The sequence below is a fragment of the Anneissia japonica genome, unplaced genomic scaffold (assembly GCF_011630105.1).
Source record: "Anneissia japonica isolate Jap-2015-1 unplaced genomic scaffold, ASM1163010v1 scaffold288271_len110776_cov171, whole genome shotgun sequence".
In the NCBI taxonomy this organism is placed as follows: domain Eukaryota; kingdom Metazoa; phylum Echinodermata; class Crinoidea; order Comatulida; family Comatulidae; genus Anneissia; species Anneissia japonica.
Window position 1 is genome coordinate 38,715 of NW_022744007.1, and position 21,469 is coordinate 60,183.

General features: G+C 34.7%; 2 protein-coding genes across 3 annotated transcripts; one reads left to right on the forward strand and one right to left on the reverse strand.

Annotated features, from left to right (window-relative positions):
* Positions 1-24: 24 nt before the first annotated feature.
* Positions 25-12,773, reverse strand: LOC117119559 (tectonic-1-like). Of its 2 annotated transcripts, XM_033264389.1 has the most exons (13): positions 12,519-12,773; positions 11,478-11,743; positions 10,771-10,891; positions 10,387-10,493; positions 7,074-7,210; positions 5,656-5,767; positions 4,930-5,048; positions 4,255-4,656; positions 3,637-3,767; positions 2,574-2,714; positions 1,769-1,943; positions 1,252-1,395; positions 25-935 (listed from the first exon to the last, which is right to left on the reverse strand). In XM_033264389.1, exons 2-13 carry the CDS (start codon positions 11,695-11,697, stop codon positions 696-698), a joined length of 2,049 nt encoding a protein of 682 aa, XP_033120280.1. In that variant the 5' UTR covers positions 11,698-11,743; positions 12,519-12,773; the 3' UTR covers positions 25-695. The 2 variants fall into 2 exon arrangements, with proteins under 2 accessions (XP_033120280.1, XP_033120279.1); XM_033264388.1 differs by lacking the exon at positions 12,519-12,773 and having other exon boundaries at positions 11,478-11,895.
* Positions 12,774-13,601: 828 nt separating this feature from the next.
* Positions 13,602-16,291, forward strand: LOC117119561 (zinc finger protein 586-like). Its single transcript, XM_033264392.1, has 3 exons — positions 13,602-13,743; positions 14,788-14,933; positions 15,501-16,291. The coding sequence occupies exons 1-3, from the start codon at positions 13,629-13,631 to the stop codon at positions 16,284-16,286; spliced, it is 1,047 nt and encodes a 348-aa protein (XP_033120283.1). The 5' UTR covers positions 13,602-13,628; the 3' UTR covers positions 16,287-16,291.
* Positions 16,292-21,469: the final 5,178 nt, after the last annotated feature.

Genomic DNA, 21,469 nt, shown 5'->3' on the forward strand with positions numbered 1-21,469 from the left:
GGCCAATGAACAAATTTGCATTTAAACCTAAAAATGTTGATAATCTGCACCTTTAAAGGGCAACATTCATATACTGGCGCCTTTTGAATGGTCTGTTGTTAGTAACTGGTCAATTTGTATTAAAATATCTACATTGTAATGATTTATTAACATTAAACATTTTGTTGTATTTTATAAAATTTGTTTTTATTAATTTTTGATGTGTAATAGATCAGCTGTGAGTGAATATCTACACAGGCTTGTAATCACCCCTAAACTTTTATGCTAGCTGTAGAATGTTTTAGCTTCACAGAGCTCTTTCCCTGCAGGCTTAACACATAAGAAACACATAACACATAGGAATCTTGGTAACAGGAGTGACACACCCATCACTTTTGCCAACAAGAGGTTTCCCCTAGTAATGGATCCTCCATGAAGAACATTCTAGCTTATGACAGACTTGTCCACACCAAGCAAATTCAGAATCATTGTTCATTGCCGCCTGTTCTGTCTTACAAGTTGTTGACGCTGTCTGTTGAGCTGCCTCTGATGTCGCCCTTTCCTGGACGTGCAACTTCAAGTCACTTGACATGACCCAGCTCACTGTTGTCCTGTCCATCACTGAACACCACCTCTGTGCATCAGTTTTTATGACATTTTCATACTTACTTCACTCGCTCATTAAATATCATGTCAGCATACATTTAAATAATATTTCATTTACTTAGTAACCAATTAATTATTACATAAAGCATGATGGTTGAGACGTTTACTCCTGCTGAGGAAGCAGATGACAGTGGGTAGAAGAAATCATTGGGCAATTCCACTTTCCATGGGGGGATCTCAGCAATGACAGCATCTGGATAAGTGGAGACATCAAGGAATGACACTGAACTTGCTATTTCGTACTTCTGTTCTAGGTTCTCTGTTCCTGGCTGGCAGTAAGGTCCCACACACTGCAAAAGAACAATTTATTTTAGACTGAATGGGCATTTAGCCTGGTTAATATTTAATAGTTATCTTTGTATTTCCAATCAGTTATTGAAATAACCATGGAAAAAAAAAGTTTCATTTCCTCCATAAAATAATACTTAAGCATTCAAGAGATCCCGTGTTTGGAGACATTGACAGGCGGTCATAGTTTTGTATCTGCCACAGCTAATTTTAATAAACATAACAGAGTATAATAAATCAAATAAACACTGCCATGGTATCAAATAAAATTAAGCTTTTATTAAAACAACAGTCATGCTACTAACTATGAATTCTTACCTGGTATTTAAGTGTACCTGCAATGAACGTGTACTTAACTCCAACAATCTTAGCCTGTGGATTGGCTAGTGAGCCAATGTTGGCATACAAGACCTCAATGTTTAGAGAAAGGATCACATTATCACATTGTCCTGGTAAAGTGCTCTAGAAATACAAAGAAAAACAAAAGTTTATGTTTGTGGTCATTTTGTCTGTACATGAAAATGTAATCACCTTTCATGTAGAGTTAGAATTAGCATGCACATTGACCATGTAGTAGTTTGGTGTAATGCCTTTATTGGGACCCCTTTAAAAAAGAGCCAGCCTTTGCTAGCTTCATAAGCTATCCTGGTTCTCCATTTATAATGGCATATATTTGGTTTCTTTACTTGGTTTTCCCCTACTCATTTATTTTTGGCTCAGTATTGTTGTTCTCTTAACACACTTTGTGTAACTGTCACTTGCAATGTCAAACATGTATGTTCTGGAAAATGAATAATGATTATGTATGAATTCAGTACTAATTAAACTTTCTTACTGTGGCTTCACCCTCTGGCTCCTGTATTATGACTGGCACCCAATCTCCCACGATCTCTACATCAGAGTTGCCAAACATTGCAACGTACATGTACTCTGGCATATCCCCTGCAAGGGCCTGTTTAGCCATTGAGCTAATGAGCATACATGCATCACTGATTTCTGCAAATGATACACTGTGAAGGAGAAATCAAATAACAAATACCTCTACACCATTAAGGGGCATGCTACAGAAATGCAGATGAATAAAATTAAGTCAATACTCTGGCCTTTTCTTATCTCTACCTAAACATAAAAAATAAATAAGGCTATTAAATATGGTTGTGTTGCACAATGCCATTTTGAAATTAAGGTGGGTCTGCAATTATTTTATTGTTAATATAATAGGCCTAGGCCTAATTCCTGACTTCATTGGCAACCATAATGCATTTGGCTGGTAAATTAGCAAACACTGGGCTAAAATTTATATTTGGCTTAACGGTAGTTAAGTAACAAAAGTTCAAAACAATATACAAGTACTTTGCGCTGCTCAAAAACAGCTGTTTATAGCATATTTTCAATAGTTTGGCTTTGGCTACAACATAAAGTTTTTTGGGGTTTTTTTTTTGCCTAATGCATTATTAGAGAATTCACACCTTACACAAATGATAACCTAGCAAAAACCTCTGAAAAAAAGAAAAGATATCACCTTACCAAAAATGCAAAATACAATAACTAGTAGTTAGTAGTTGAAGCAAATGTAGTAACTATGTATGTACAGGTAATAGTATTATCTATTTACGTGTGTGCATAATAAATAACTTTACCTTATAAGGCATCCCGAACGAATATCTTCTCCAAATACAACAGGTATTCTTGAATCTGAATCACTCGCACACATCCCACCTGCAGTGCTGGTTACAACTGTCATACGATTGTAACGATCTTCACTTAATGATATGGCATATGTATAGAACACTTTTGTTAAGGTAATAGCCATGATAATAGTAAATGATATGAAGTGAGAGTAGAGATTACTGCTCGAGCAAAATGTAGAAATGAGATCGAGCAAAATGATGCACCTAAACAATGGATGACGATAGCCGGCCAGGTAAAAGGTGAACATAGTTTCACCAGGAAATGATGATGACTGACTAAGAAATAGTGGATGTGGGTCAGGGATAAACAATTAATTAAAAACAATATTGGTAATTAATTTTGTTTGTCACTATAATGTAGATACCGTTGTCTTAAGTGTGAGCAAAATTTTTATAAATACATGTGAGCATACTGGTAGCACTATGATGTTTATTCTTGCACAGAATGCGCGGGCTGTAAGCGGAATGCTATTGTTCACAGCACACAGTAAGAAATTTGCATGTGTGCCAAAAATTATCAAACACAATAGATACTTGTTGTTACCTCCATGTCATCATTTGTAATTCCCTGCACACAAGAGCTACGTGTTTAAGTCAAATGCAATGAATGACATATGGCATAAGCTAATAGCTCTCATGTACAACAGACTAAAGGTCTCATAGATTCTTTAAGTCATCTACCAAGTGACTTTGGTAAAAACTTACAAAATTTAACTGCACACAAAATGTAAACAGCTTCTCAAATATTTATTCATGGCCGTTAGCAAAGATTCTTTTTACTCTCTTGTATGGCGGGCTCAAGGTTTCCATTATTCCCAGATATTAGTATCTGCAGATTTAATGTTGTTTAATCTCCTGGCATTTACAGAGAATAAACCAATTTATCAGCATAACAAGCAATTTAAGCTTCTCATTCAGTCATGAAAACTTTCCAGCCTAAAAACTTGGTGGCACAAATGAAAAAAAAAAAAAATTAAAGACATGTACATCACAAATGGACAGTAAAGGATATTTGGTATACACCTGTTCATCCTCTGGGCTCCCAGTATTTTCTTGGTAAGAGGTGCGGTTACCAGCAACAACAGGCTCGCCAACTATGTAACCTGGATTACCACTCCTCGGCGATGGATTTTCTTCTTCAAGCTAAAAAAGTATTTCATAATTTATGCCATGTATGTTTCTTTACATTTTATTTAATGCTTGAGATAGGATAGCTGAAAAATGTATTCGGACCATTACAGGTATGTAATTTGTTCTGATACTGGTTAAACTAAAAGCAAAAATCACTAATATATTTTATTTTTTTAGTTTAATTAGTTTCGCTGCATTATCCATCAGTGACTACATTCTTAACAAAAAAAAGCATACTATGGATAATATAATAACAACAGCAATATTAATAATAATTTATAATATAAAATAATAATTAAATCAGTGATAATAATAGTAACTAAGAAGTAATCATTTGTTGATTAACGATAATGTCAGCTATGAGCTAAAAGACCTATGTCTTGATGGACGTTAATAACTTAATAATTTTGATCTTTTCAAATGAGCATTAAAATTTTACAATTTAATTTTCAACTTTTTTTCAGAATTCACAACAGAAAGTATATCTTTAATATTTTACCTTCACAAAAGTAGTAGAGAACTTTTGCAAAATTGGAAAACTTGCTGAATTTACAGTGGAAAGAACAAAGAGCACTTCTGCATCAATAATTCCATTCGTCGAATTATGGGTAATCGTATAATGAACTTCTGTGACAACGTTACTGCATGTTCCGTCATTCTGGTCATATATGGGAATATGAACTGATGAGATATTGCACGAAGTCCGGATGTTAAAGAGGTCTACACAATATGCTGGTTCTGCGAATCGAATGGGAACAAATTCTTTCCCCGAGTACAAACTTGGGGTTGTATACGGGATTGTGGTTGTGTTTATTGGAACAGAATTGGTTGTCAAGGGTAAAACTGTTGTCATATTGTAATTTGTTACATTTAAAAACATATCTCGAATATTTGCTGGGGCCTGTAAAAAAGATAAACATAGAAAAAAATAAAATCTACAGAGAGAGGAAAACAACAGAATTTTATGAATTGTATAATAGATTATATTTTCTATACTGATCTATTGTAAACTCTTCATCTCAACCATGTGTTGTATTTTGAGTATTTTTAAACTGATTAAAAAAATAAATAAAAAGAATACAGCATATATGATTACAGTATTAAAAAAAATTACAATCAAATATTACAAAGAAAACATAAAAATTATAAAATAAATAAATGAATGAATACTTACTGCAATTATCTTCTTTTCACTATGGTAGGAATAACTTGACAAAGAAGGTATTGATTCACACTCAGCAGCTAAGTCAGTCACTACCCGCACGCACTCTGTGCTTTCGTCAAATAAAAACCCTGGCAGAGACACAAGTTAGTAAAAATAATACATACCCAGTACAGAGACTCTTAACCTTAACAAACCAAAGACATTCTTATTAAATTTCTTGATGCAAATACTATCTCAATAGCATTGCAATACCCCCTCCTACTTGGGCATAGGATTCAACACTAGTCACAAACCACGAGCTCGGTGGTCAAGTGGTCAAGACACCAGGCTAGTTATCTGAAGGCCATGGGTTTGATTTTCACCCGAATCACTTTTTTCTTTGCAAATATTTGGGAATGTACTGAGCATTCAGTAAAATAACATGTTCTATGCTGCTTATTTTTGTCTGGGATCTCATAAAAAAAGGAGCCAGAATTTGCTAGCTTTATGTGCCATCCTGGTTCTCTATTCACTATGGTGTAATTTTAGCTTTCTACTGTTTCCTGAATTCATGTCACATGAGATAGGGCAAGACATCATTCCTACCATCAGAAAACCAGGACCACAAATGGAAACAAGTTGCCACTTGAACACTGACTATTATTTGGTATTCAGAATATATATACATGAATGTCTACAATTTCATATTTTGAACAGAACATACATTCTGACTATTAATATCCTTTAAGAACTTACTTGCTGGGTTATTATCATTACAGGTATTGGTAACAAGGCCAGCTGGTAGTCCTAAGTAGCCCAAAGCTACTCCTTGGCTGCCTTCAAATAATGTGTAGATTTTGTCTCCAGACTTGAATAAATTTGGATTAAAAAAAACAATATTAACAACCTCATTTCATACATTGCAATAAGGCCAAGTAAAAGGAGAAAGAGGGCACTTTTTTTTCCATTTTGTTTAACTCCGAGATGACAAATTCAAGATGGACGATGGGAAACAGCTACTACTTTCTCACTTTTACCAAGTAGACACATTGAAAGCAACTAAGAGCTAGACACGATTCATACCATATGTATCCCCAACCATGACCGAGAGAGGAATTTTACTGATGTGAGTTAGCCAGATTTTTGTGAGGCACAAAAAACGGATGCACGAGGGGATAAGAAACTAGTAACTTTTTTTATTTGGCCTAATAGAAAAAACATTATTTACTGGTACCTTGATAGAAATATATCTGCTTTCATCTTTTGTTTTTTAACTGTACACTGCTAACTGCTTTTATTATAACCAGCTTTTACTGCTATGTCATTTGATGTACAATAGGTTATTTAAAATCTTACAAGGAACAAGTTGGAATACCTCAAAGTAATTTGTTAAGTCAATCACAGGTTGGTTTAAATAATAGACAACTGTTTAAAAGGTATGAAGATCTCATTAAATAAATAAAAATAAGGTGTATCGCTTAAATTTATTTAATTATATATTTTGTAAGTACTACTTGTTAGTAACAAGAATACCTCAAAGTAATTTGTTAAGTCAATCACAGGTTGGTTTAAATAATAGACAACTGTTTAAAAGGTATGAAGATCTCATTAAATAAATAAAAATAAGGTGTATCGCTTAAATTTATTTAATTATATATTTTGTAAGTACTACTTGTTAGTAACAACATATGACAGTAACAAGACTGCAACAGAAATTGCAGGAATCTGTACACAGTAATGAAAGTTTTGAATAAAGTTTGAATATATATATATATCGAAACCTCTACGAAATGGACTACGACCGACATAGAAAGCTACTGAGGGATAACATCACCAAGACCTACAAAACAACTGAGCTGGCGACCGTCGATAACATCAACGCGGAAATCATCAAAGGTACATATACAGTGTTTAAATAAGGACATGATGGAACATCGTAGGCTACCCTGTAGCTTTTCAACGAATAAAGTCCATGTAATATACCATGTGCAACAAAATACAATTAGATGTGTTAAACATTTCATGAAAACAGACCTCCTGGAAATGGCTTCTCCCAAATTGGGACCCCTGTGTCTGTAAGCATCAATTATTCATAATCAGTGACTACTGTATGTCAATTAATGGTTACACAGGGTACAGCAACCAACAACACAAATTATTTAATGACAACCTACCTGGTAATAGTCATCAAATGTTTCATTTGCTTCAGATTCTTTAGCAAAGCTATATGAGCCATATTCAGCAACAAGCTCATCAAAGCGTTCAATGCTGCCAACTGTCTCAGGAACTGTATAATAGTTACGATCTTCATCTGAGAAAAAAATAAAGAGGAAATTATAATGGGATACAAGACTGGCAAAGGAAATAAAAGAACAATATGAAAATAATCAATACCAAGTAATAAAATAATAAAAGCAAAAAAAATAAAGTAATAATATGAAATTAATGAACTAGATCACAGGTGGGCAAAGTGCGGCCTTTTTTTGTAGCCTGTGAAAATTAATTAAAAACCCTATTTGACACCAATCATCTGTAAAAAGTAAAGTTAAAACTGAGAATAAAGTGGTATAAAAGCAGAAATATTCCATCGCGATTGCGAATTTGATGTGTTTTTTCATGTATACTCTCACAATTAAAAATACTGGGCCTAGGCCTACTTTACATTACAGTCAGTGTGGCAGACATTCCAAATCAAAATTTGGGCGACTGAATAGGCACTGCCCTGGTAAAATTTAATATGAATATATTATTTTTTAATAAGAGTACGTTTTGTATAAATATTTAACATAAAAATAATGCTAAAAAGAAAAGATCGACGTTTCGACTCCTTCATGGTGTCATTTTCAAGATCAAATGATGAAGTAAAAAATATACAGCAACTATAATCAATAGTAAAAAGCTAATCTACAATGTCAAAGTTCATAACAGTGGGATATTAATCCCTGTGTTAGATAAAAGGGTGCAGGTCAACTCGGCCACAAGTCAACTCGGCCACAAATCAACTCGGCCACAAAAAGTTTGGCTGCAGTCAACTCGGCCACAAGTCAACTCGGCCACAAGATAACTCGGCCACAAGTCAACTCGGCCACAAGTTATTTATAATTAAAATGAAATGTAAATACGGTATTACAGTTTCTGCATCCTTTTTCTTCATGATTAAAATGAAGTACAGTACACAGTATATTTTAGTAAAATTCTGATCATCGTCACATCATCGTGAGATCGTTGCATACATTTCTTCACACTGTACTCTTATTCAACAGAGAAAACCCGCCACTTACAGAATGGAATAAAATCTGACAATTGTAACATTAACAATTTAAGCAATCTTAATAATTAAGAAAAACACATATATTAATGTTTAATTTTGTTCACGTTAAAACACTGACATAAAACATGAGTACATACTGTAGACCTAATCATAAACAATTAAAATAGAAAAACCACATTATGATTTTTTTTAAATGTTAAAAATTTATTTTGAATCCGACTAAAATCAAATGAATGCATGATGGCATGCGTTTCAATACTATTTTCTTCAGAACCACGCCCAAGAATTAGGCCTACGTTAAAATTAGGTGGGGTGCAGCATCTGATATCAATTATCCACAATAGGAACAATTGGTATTGTTGAGTGATGACAGATATTCAGTCCTTCATATTTGTTCGACCATTGGGGGCTATGTTTGAAACCCGTCAGTGACAAGGATGCATCCAATGACGTGATTCACCAGTGACATGTCGGTCCTTTTCAAATATTTACTTTAATAATACTAATTAGTCATAATAATGATAATAAAGGTGATAACAACAACAATATTAATAGTAATTTTATTTTAACAATACTAATAGAAATAATATGGTAATAATAACGATATTTAAATATCTATTTTAATAATACTAATTAGTGATAATAATATTGAAGGTGATAATAGCAATAATAACAGCAATAATAAATTAAAGATAACGTTTATTTTTATAATAATAGTAATACTAATTAGTAATAATAATAATAATTATGATACTTATAATACTAGGCCTACTTAGTAATAATAGGGTAATAATATCGACAACAACAACAGCAGCAGCAGCAGCAACAACAATAATAATAATAATGAGAAAAATACCAATAAAACACCAATAACAATATTTTTAAAATTACTATTATTAAAATAATAATACTAAGACTAATATATAATAATAATATGAATTTAAAAAATCGAGAATTTTGTATTATTTATATGGTAACAATAATAATATCAGCAAAAATTTAAACAATACATAATGTTAATGCTAAGACTAATAATTAATATTAAATCTAACGGTAATAAAAACAATGATAATAAAAATGACACCAATAATAACAGCAATATTATTGTGGCCGAGTTGACTTGTGGCCAAGTTAACTTGTGGCCTAGTTGACTTGTGGCCGAGCTGACTTGTGGCCGAGTTGACTGCAGCCAAACTTTTTGTGGCCGAGTTGATTTGTGGCCGAGTTGACTTGTGCCCGAGTTGACTGTGGCCGAGTTGACTTGTGGCCGAGTTGGATCGAATTCAGATAAAAAGCTTTGCTTTGACAGAGTCACATTGTTTATTCAGACTGGATTTTACTTGTCTAATAAATAGCATTTCATGAATGAGACAGTCAAAATTTGTTCCTACATTTCTTTAAAATGCTGAAACATGACTCAATACTGCTTGGGCTGATATGATGGTCCTTAGCATGTTGTCCTAACATTTTTATTGTCATAAGAAATTCTGTTAAGTTTAATGGTAAGCCATGTACCAAGCTAGGCCTACTAACCAGTATTTGCTTCTATATTACTAGGCTCCAAAAGAACCTGACTTGGCGTTGTCTGTTGCTGTTGTGCTGCTACAGTTGTAGGCAGCTTCTGAGTCGTTTGTTCGCCAGCCCCTGTTTTCTTTTTATTTTAGTTTATGGACAGGACTAAAAGGATTCACAACATTAGGCACTTCATAAATCTAGGATATTATTATTAACATCTATACACTGTACTTGTGTGCATTCATAGCAGGATAGCTTGGCCTAGCAACGAAATATTCCATCTCGAAGTACTGTAGTAAAATGACCCCAGCTTTCAACTTTTTTGCACACGAGATGCAAAAAATCACTATAGGCACTATATTGATATAGTGATCAATCTTTATTAGGAAAATTTAGAGCAAATAAAAAGTAATGATGTCACTCTGACTTGTAATATCAAAGAGTCGTTGTTGTAATTGGAAATAAATGAAATAAAATATAGCTTACTTTACTCTATATTTATTCCAATTAATTCTAATCACAACAACTATTTGATATATACTTGTTTTAACTTTATTCATTTATTTTTACCTTTCATATTTACCATTTATATTTATCATTTTATATTTATCATTATTTTATCCTTATATTTATCATTTATTTATGTCAATTTCATAAGCAAACTTATAAGATAATAAAGGAATTTTTAAAAGATGTCTTACAATTATCAACAGCAATACAGAAAAGTCCACCAACAATCTCAGTCTTCACCTCGTTGTTGTTGACATTGTAAATCGTCTCACGTGAGAAACATACTCTGTCTTCATTGCTTAATATAATAAATAAAAAAAGTAATATGTAAAGATTAATAATATAATAAGTACCAACATGGATTTGTAATTAATCATAACATTTGCTTTTTATTTATCAATCTTTTAATATTTTTACAGTGCAATTCAAGGAAGTTAATTCTCAATTTTACCATGTTGTATTTTTGTCCAATAAATTACTTTTACTTTTTTACGGACTTACAAATAAAGAACTTGATTTACATGAAATTACAAAGTTTTTTTCTTTTTTGGAACCTGCAAAAAGAAGACACTTACTTTGCTACTTCATCAGCACAGAAGCTAAATGTTAGAATGTCGTCAGCCGAGCAATCAGGATCACAGCAGCAGTTGACGTCACAAGCGTTGCCAGTTAAGTCACAAGTGCAAGGACCAATGTCTTATAAATAAACCATAATCATAATGATTGAACTTAGGAAAACATTTATATTTACTCAAGAACAATTATATTTAATAATAAAAATTATATAGACTTCTATAGCACCAGTGTTCACCATTCAGTGCTCACCCAGGCTTGAAAAAAAAACGGGAAAAATAAAGAAAACGAGGTTTGGAACTAGAGTTCGTCAAGCCTGAATTTAGTCAGTGAATGGTTGAAGATCGGCCATTCATGACCAAATCTCTGCCTTTGTAAGATATGATATTTATAAAGAACTTCCCTTTAAAGGATGACAGCACAAAGTAAGTCAAAGTCTGAGTATTGAGTAACGGGGAAGGGGGATGCTCTGGGGCAGCTAGGCCTAGATCTGCCTAACTAAGCAGATTTACACAGTGCACTGCATGTCTAAATTGATGCATTTATCTCTAGGCCTAGATATTATTAGGCCTTATGCTGTGCACCTTGCCTACTACTAGGGGGGCCTATATTATATAGTATATTCCAAATGATATTCTTTTTTATTGTCATAAATAAGGAATTCTGTTAATTTTAATGTTGAGCCATGAACCAAGCTAGGCCTACTAACCAGTATTTGCTTCTATATTACTAGGCTCCAAAGGAACCTGACTTGGCGTTGTCTGTTGCTGCTGTGCTGCTACAGTCGTAGGCAGCTTGTGAGTCGTTTGTTCGCCAGCCCCTGTTGTTTGCTGGTTTGGCATCGTTGACTGGGCACTGCTGCTGGGCCTAGCTGTCGTTCCATTCTGGTCTAAAGAATTCGTAGAATAGGGATTGTCGGTAGAAGACATGTTGGCTGTTGCATTTGTTACTTGACCTTCACCCGATGCAATCAAACTAAACATTACCATTAACACATAAAATGAATAACTTTGCTTTGAAATATTCGTCATATCTCGGCTATTTTGCTTATCTTAGCGACCAAAAATGTTTATAAATTGCGCCCTCACTCACAATCCAATTGCACTTTTCTCTCCGACATGGTACCATTCTGTTGAGTAGTAGTAGTAGTGTCCTTGCTAATTTTTAAATTATTATTAAAGTAATCAACTTGCAATGAAGAAACAATAGAAAAAATATCTTTTTTTTCGCTGATACGCACTTTGATGCGCACGTTGATATGACGATTCAGCTCAGAGTAGGCCTAAATTTTTATATAGACCATTTTTTCTTTAAAATGCTCCGCTGCTAGGTAGGCCTATACATAATCATATTTGCTGAAATTAATCAGGGTGGTTATAAGATAATAGGATTGAAAAACAATTGAAAAAATGTTGATAAAAGGCATGTAGGTGGCATTCATAAAATTACCATTATTCATATTTTCTACATCCCCGTTCCGCAATCTTTTTAGCCCACGACCCATTTAATATGTCAAGCACTCAGTCAGACGCGACTCATCGAACCCGAAGGCAATAAATGCGTCCGTCATTTTTCCCCAAGCGAGGGATAGCTGGTATTAGAAGATACTACCCACTTGTTTCTATTGGCAAAAGATACTATCACCCACAAATCAATTTAAAACCCATAAAAATTGAAATATAACTTTGAATTACTAATTTAACAAAACCACGTAAGTTATCAAATTTTCGAATAAGAATTAATGATTTACAGACATTTTACTATACATAAAATCCTACATTTGCTGCCAGAAGTCTATGGGTTATGCGAAGACATAGACACATTTTGAAACATTTTAAAAGCCAAACACAGTTGAAATGAACAAAACTAATACTTTCAGGTTGTCATAGCTTAAGTACGCCTACAAATGTTTCGATAGTACTGTACATTTTTTTACATGAAAGTCTGATCGCACGCATTACAAAGTAAACTGACGCACATACCACACTTTAATTGTACTTTCGTTTACCATAATTTAATTTTGTTTGTCCTCGTTCACAAAAAGCAATGTTTTCACTATCTAAAGAGATTATGCGACCTATCTAATTTTTTCCGCGACTCAAACGTCGCGACCCATAGGTTGTAGAACGGTGATTAATGGGTTATGCGAAGACACAGACATATTTAATTGAAGAGAAAAATGTTTTTTCTTTGTGATTTTCAATTGTGAGTCATACACACTGAAATGAACAAAATTAACACTTTCAGATTGAACGATGTTCTACACGTAGGTTATTAGCATAATTAGCATACATATGTCAATTAATTAAAATATCAGGTGCATATACAACTGTGACAAACGAACAATAATTGTCAATCCGAAAATGAATGTTTTATGACTCTTCATTAGCGTCTGGAGTTGATGTCAAAGGATTGCAATGAAAACAATGTTGGCAGTTTATGGCTGTATAAACTCTCCAGCTGTTCGATCTTTTAATTACTTGGATTCAAAATCGAATTCAAAACTGCCTATGGTGTACTGGGAAATTTGTATGACGCCATCCATGGCCGAGCTTCACCATTTTTGTTTTCTATCTTGCAACTGCAGGTAGATTCTCCTATACCTATTTTTAATGAACTGCAAATACATAGGAAACTCGTTTTGAAGAGCATTCCAACTTTCAGAAATTGGAATACGGAAGGAAAAAGGAAAATCTTCTGAAATTTAAAAGTAAGCGGTCAAAAGTACCTGGATCATTCAAATGTAGAAAGTAAGGCATACAGAGCTATGCCTATTCTGAATGTTATGTCTTGCAGAGATATTGCTGATGTAAATATTGCTGTAGATGTACATTGCTAGACTTTTTCATATTTCTCCAGGATGAATCTCGTAATTGATATGGCCCTGTCTGTGTACAATGAAAGGGATAAAAGAACAGACGCCGTACCGAGCAACAGAAGTGGCCCCAGTCACCGACATTTGAAGATCCTATTCGGTAAGTCTGTTTGAGTTGACTTTTGCAAAAGGATGGGTGTTGGGAGGATGCAGTGGTGGGGCCAGTGAGGGTGGGGAGCAGGAGGAATTGTTCTCTCTGTCGGACAGGCCCGGACGCGCCCCCCCCCCTTTGTAGTCCGACGCCACGACTAGGTTATCGGATCAAAAATAAAAATATTACAGTAATTTAAGTAACGTTATTACGTCATCGCAATGATGACGTCAAGACCAGACTGGAAGTAACAAAATACGGTACGGTACTCGGTTGAAAAAGATCGCAGATTGTGATCCAAAGGTCCAGGTAGATACCGATGTTATTTTGGTTCATGCCTCGTAGGCAGGATTTTTAGGGGGACACCCCCCCCCCCCAGGAAAATACATATGAGACTCCAAAAATCGATTAAATGAGCCTTTCAAAAGCCTGTCTGAACTTCGGGGTCCCCTCTCTCTGGGTCTTTTCCGTGGGGTTTTGGCGGCCATTTCATCATATACAACTTACTGTAGTTTATATTGCCGTCTCTTTTAAACCACTTTAAAATATTTATACCGAGTAATAGCATTTTTATATGGATTGCTATCAACAAAATAATTCTTATATTTGCTTTTACAAGACCAACAAACGCACTAATTCATAATTTCTGTATAAAAGTACACACGTCTGCACATTCCATGTTATGAAATATATTAACAATTTTGTTGGTAACTGGTTTTACCATATTGGCATATTGTTTTATTTTATATTGTTTCGATATTTGTTGATACATAATTTATTAAAAATGTATGCAATTAAGCTTTTGTCGTGTTGCCTCTTTTTATTTTATTTTAATATAACGATTTTAATGTTTTGAACTTTTTAATTAGAAATTAACTCATAGTACAACCTCTTTGATTCTAATGAGCTCATGATGTTATATATTTCATTGTTTTATGATGAAATGAATGAAGATAGAATTGAATGAAATATAGGCCCTATACTGTTTTAAAACATCATATAAAAACTACAAAGAGTTTACTTAAAGGAACAATTAAATTACTTTTACCACAGGGGCAGGAGTAGTAGTAGGAAACGCAGAGGAAAACAAAGACGAATCTGAAGAGAAGGCTGGAGAGGATGAGGAGAATGAGAAGGAAGGAGATGAAGATGATGAGGAAGATGCAAACCATGAACCTAATGATGGTAAAACAAATGAGGTAGAGTACTTTTCTCTTACCACAACATCTTTCTAAAAAAGATAAGTTAAATAATTCTTCGCTATTTAATAATACATTGGAAGAATATTTTGACTTTGTCCACAACGAAATCGTTAGAGGGCCAATTTTTGTGATATTTTGATTGGCGACGCGATCCTGCGCACCCTATCACAAATTGATCTTGTAGTTTGTAAGAAAAAATAGGAAAGAAAAAGAAATTATTGATAACCCAACAAAATGGCTACAGTTATTTTCGGAAATCTAGGGTAGTGTTGTCTGACGATTTCCCCCCTCCTTATTTGTACATCTCTGGATCCGCCCAGTGTGAATACATGCATGAATGAACCGATAATTCATACCGGTATGCAATTTTAGTTTCAGAAATTTTAAAAATAAATGGAATCGTCCGATTCTGGTGTTTGTAGGACATTTACTGGTGTAAATCTTTTCCCACTTTTTATTTTCTCAAGCGCCTTTAGCATTTCTTTAAAAATCATGAGCGCTCCATAGAAATCTTATTTATTATTGTTATTCACACGTATAATGCGTATTATTTTTTTACTCTAGAAGTTCAGCTGTGGAAGCCTGGAAGTATACAAACAAAATAAACAAAATGAGAGAATAGAGAAAAACTTGAATCATAAAACAGAAGAAATAAAATATAAATGTAATCATTGCGAAAAATCGTATAAGCGTAAAGGGAATTTGAGTCTGCATCTGAAGGTCCATACTAGAGCGCAGTCTTATCAATGTAAACATTGTGATTCGACCTTTAATAAAATTACTTTGTTGACAAAACATCTGAGGATACACACCAGAGAGATGTTTTACGAATGTGTGTATTGCAAGAAGAAATACAAGTACCATGGTAATTTGGAAAAGCATTTGAAGATCCATGTAGGAGAGAAAAATTATGAATGTGTTTATTGTGGAAAAAAGTACAAGTTACCTGATAATCTAAAAAGGCATTTGAGGATTCACGTAAGAGAGAAAAAATATGCATGCGTTTACTGTGGAAAAAAGTACACGTTACCTGGTAATTTGAAAAGGCATTCGAGAATACATAAAGGAGAGACGCCGCATGATTATGAACATTGTGAAAATGCGTTTAAAATGAGTACAAGTTTGAAGAAAAATTTGGAGTTGACGCGTTACGAATGTGAATACTGCGGGAAGAAATTCAAGTACAGTGGCACTTTGAAATGGCATTCGAGTGTGCATACAGACAAAAAACCTTATGATTGTGAACATTGTGGAAAGAAGTGCGAACACAATGATCATCTGAAAGAGCATTTGAAAGTGCATGCAATGGAGAGAAAAGCTGAACTTAAAATATATAAATTAAATTTATAATCAAAAAATAAATTAAAAAAAAAAAAAAATTGGCCTAAATGAAATTCTTACAGTATTTTGATCTCTATGAATTGAGTTAATGTTAATTATATAAATGTGTTCCTAAAAGATTTCAATTATGTGTGGTTCATTGAATTTATTTCGAAATTTATTTCACAACAGCCAAAAACAAAATAAAATCGCCACAAACAGGTTGCGAAGGTATAGGCCTACATAAACACTATTACAAGGGTGGAGAAACAAAACACGACACACAAAAGTACAAATTACATAAATATTAAAAGTTTTTTTATATAATTAAAACTTTCCTTTCAATAAATGAATAGTTTAAATGTAATTATATTCCTTTATATTGAAAATTTTGCATTAAATTCTGGGATTTTTTTGCAAACAGATAAAATACATTATATTTCTGGGTTTTTCTCTCTTGATTTGGTGACATTTTAACAATAATTTTCGTATTTGAATGTCGTCCAGTGCTTGACGACGTCGTTGGACCAAAAACAGTGATTTTACTATCCAAACAACCTTTTTATTCCGGGAACTTGACCGAGGCGCTTAGTCGGTCTTTATAGTTCGCATGCCCCCCCCCCCTCCTGAGATAATTGAATGGATACACAATTCCATAGAAAGGTTGATTCCATTGAAAGGTTGATTCATATCGCGCAATGCATAGCTACAAAGACAGTTTTAGCGCAGATGCACCAGCATGGAAACCTTTGTGCAATCAATCACTCTCTATCGAGGTCAGCAGGTATGTGCTGTCAGACAACCCCATGCACAGTGACCACAGTACACTGATATGTGTGCATATCTCCATTGACGACACCCCTTCAGTAGACTTACTCTTTTAATAAAGTACAGTTTTTGTGTAGACAACATTTGACACCTTTGACGTGTAAGTCTTGCTTCCTTATTGTTTTCAAGTACAGTACCTGGTTTAATCATATTGTGTAATTTAAAAGATATTGTATGAAATTGTAAAATCTTGTTGTCTCTAATTGACATGAAACAGTGGCGTAACAGGTGGGGGAGGGCAGGGGCAGACTGCCCCCCCCCCCCCTTGACGGTTTTTACCGGGCTGAACTAGCCGTCGTATCGGGCTGGGTAATAAGAGAAAAGAAAGAGGGGGGGAGAGGATTTTGGATCAATTCCAATTAGAATTAAAAACACCGGTGGACAAGGGGAAAATATCCATCTTTGGAAAATCTTTTCCCACCCCTTGATAAATGCCCTTTTCATCCCCTGAAAGTGCCTAAAATCCTCAAATTAGTAGGCCAATTTCCTCTAAAAATTGCACATTTTAGGGATTTGGGATCAATTCCGACGAAATTAGAATTAAAAACACAAAAACATTTACTAGGGTTTTTTTAGGTTTATCCTTTTAAGTTATTTAAACACATAATAGTCCCAAACTCAAGAAAGAAAAATTTAAGATAGATCGTTTTAACCTAAAAGAAGGGCCTCAACACTAGTCTCCCCTTCCCCATGTCAATACCCGTACGCCTACAGTGAGCTCAGTGGCGTCATGGAGTTTGTGGGGCCCTGGCCCTAACTGTTATTGGGGGCCCTAATATGCGAGGGTTAAGTTTGCGAGCGGAGCGAACAAACAGTTGTTTGGGTCAAGGGGGCGCGTAGGGCTCCGGTCGGGTCCAGGGATTAAGACCACCTAGTGAGGTCCGAGGTGGCTTAGCCCCTTTGCACTCAGGGCTTATGGCATTTATGAACTGCGTTGTCAGAGAACAAAAGAAGGGTCCACGACTAATGAAATATTTCAGACAATTTTATGATAAAACCAACATAGACTACATACGGTAATTTATAGCCAATTTCCGGAACTGGTATAGGCCTATATAGTAGGCATATGTACTCTATACGTAAATATATATTGTACAGAGAATTTTTTTAGTGAGAAACAAAACATGTTTTAAAAATGTATATACAAACTGATAACGCGCTACATTGATCAACAACATAAACAAAAAACTGCAGTGACCGTTTAAATGAGCCCTGAGATAATGCGGTTTCTGTATGATGATGCCAGGACAGTGTAATTTCAATGTTTAAAATTGTAGGGACTATAGTTTATATCATATAACAGGGCCAAACTACAATGTTGGGGACCCTCGTGTCTGGGGCCCATTGCGCTCACCCCCCCCCCCGTCGCCCGTCAGCGCCCGAGCGTGACGCCACTGAGTGAGCTAAATTCAGAAAAAGCCACACCCTTGTAAACAATGCTAGAATAGTTTTCCAAAAACAGAAAGGTCCTCTGATTAATAATAATATCTCAAATAAGATCGAAATGCACTCCATCGTGTCGGCATTCAATATTTCGACATTAATTATGTCATCATCAGGAATGAAAATTCATCCATATTTGCAAGCTTAATATGCACAAGTACCAAAAGCGAAAGCTCGTGTTAAATAAATAACATCCAAGTTAGTCTCAAAGTGCTGCCTTTTAATTTTCTTTGTATATTGTTTTGATCTTAGACTAACACGGCTTCATTACCACTTTTATCATTACTAAGCTTAAAAGATTAAAACTAATCAATAGATTACATAGGCCTAAATATAGTGGTGGTACAGTACATGTATTGATCTAGAAGAGAGAAAGTCATTGGTCTACCATGTAACTATAAAATTAGAAAACTAAGGAAAAATACAGTAAAGGCCCTATTTAAGAAATTAATTACAAGTTTTGGGTATACAGTACTTAAGTGCAGTTTTGTCGATGCGCCATGAGCATCATTCTGGATGGATACCGGCACAAAACAACATTGTATTATTATCTCCGAAAGGAGATATGTTTTCAATCGTGTAAGTTTGTGTGTAGGTTGGTGCGAGGGTATGGGTATGGGTGTGTGTGGGTGTTGTGTGTGTGTGTGTGTGTGTGTGTGTGTGTGTCACGTTTTGGTGTTTCGTGTGTTTTTTTTTTGTTTTTGTTTTTTTATGCGTACGACATATCTAAAAAACGGCTGCACCGACATAATTTAAAATTACAGGGAGTGTTAGGTATAACCAAATGAAGAAATGTGATTACATTTTGGTGACGGTTCGGAGTAGGGTGTGGATGTGAGGACCATTTAAATGGTTTTAGAGCAAACGTTCTAGACAAGATAGGCCTATCAAAAACTAGTCAACTGATATGAATGAAAGTTTAGTGGAAGTTTAACCAAGTCACAAGGGAGACATTATCAAGTGTTGTTCACAATCCAAATACGGGGATGAACTTGAGAATCATTTAAATTTTTAACGTGCGTGTTTATTGTTCGAAGTATCTCAAAAACAGCTGCACAGATCTTAAATGGAAGATACAGGGAATGTTAGGTATGACACAAGGATGAGGTGATTAAATTTGGTGACCATCCGGAGTAGGTTGTGGATATGAGAACAACTTAATGGAAAACATCCCAGACCAGATATTTCAAAAACTAATCAACTGATATGAATGAAAATTTCGTAAAAGCTTAATCAAGGTAGGCCTACAAGGAAGAAATTATGAAGTGTCGGTGACGATTCAAATTCGGCTGCAGTGCATTTGAGGGCCAAAAGAAGCCAGAACATGTCAGGAATTGGCAGCTGATACAACAAAAAGCGTTCGAAAAGTGAAGTGATTATCTTTTAGCGTCGATTGTGGAGCATTCAAAGCAAAACGTCGCAGATCAGATATCTCAAAAACTAAATAACTCATGAATGAAACTTTCATGTTAGTGTATTTTAAAGTAGATTGTGGTTGGTGGTTGGGAAGTAGAAACATACAGTATTTTGAGGATTTTTTTAATAGAAATAAATTGGCGGTAGGAGGAGATCTGTCTCTTATACACATCTAGATGTGTATAAGAGACAGGTGTGTCATTTGAGGGCCAAAAGAAGCCAGAACATGTCAGGAATTGGCAGCTGATACAACAAAAAGCGTTCGAAAAGTGAAGTGATTATCTTTTAGCGTCGATTGTGGAGCATTCAAAGCAAAACGTCGCAGATCAGATATCTCAAAAACTAAATAACTCATGAATGAAACTTTCATGTTAGTGTATTTTAAAGTAGATTGTGGTTGGTGGTTGGGAAGTAGAAACATACAGTATTTTGAGGATTTTTTTTATAGAAAGAGATTGGCGGTGGGAGGAGATATGCTCTTTACTGAGTGCTCTATTATTAGGCCTATTATTATTATTTATTATTATTATTATTATTATTATTATTATTATTATTATTATTATTATTATTATTATTATTTCAATTTTTGGGTTAAAAAGGTCAAATGCCAAGTTCATAGTCACAAAAATTCGAAAAAATAACACTATTAAAGATACTTATGCAAAAACATATAATGGACCATATCTGAGTGTCCCAAATGATCAGCTCTGGCAGCGGTGGCGCTGGATTTCTGCCAGAGCAGGAACGTCCCCGACAGGCGGGTGTCTATAAAACGAAGACCCAAAAATGAAGGCCCACATTTTTTCTTTTTAATTTTTATGATAATAAATCAGACTATCACAACATCAAATTTACGAGATTATTTGGACGTCTGTTTGTGAAATTATCAATGGTCTTCATTTTATAGACGCCCTAATGTCTACAAAACAAAGATCGAAGACCTGAAAAACGTAGACCTCCAATTATTTCTCAATTATCTTATTGAAAGTATTTCAAAATCATCATGGAACTATTGCCCATTACCTCTTTCATTATTTCATCGGAATTCAAATGAGGAATATCAAGAAATAACTAAGGGTCTTTGCTTTATAGACACCCTATGAAAAACAAAGACCGGAAACCCGAAAAACGAAGACCCACATTTATTTTTTCTCTCAATCGTGATGAAAATATAATTTTAAATCACATGCATATCCTATGCATATAACATTCTAGCACATTACAGAGGCGGAGCCAGATTCTCCGACGACCAGGGGTGGCGCCAGGATTTGCCCGACATGGGGGGGGGGAGGCCGAGGTCGCCGACGGTGGGGCAGATGCCCCGACGAGGCCCCGACTAGGGGTCAGATTTCCCCGACGAAAGCAAAGTGGGCGTGGTCGAGCTTCGATTAAAAGGTTCCGAAAGCGGTCCTGGGGGGAACCCCCAAATATTTGGACAATTTAAGGGTTTCAAAGGCTTATTTAATCGATTTTAGAGTATACTAATATGTAGAAAATACATATATTTTTTTTTCTCCCCGACGAAT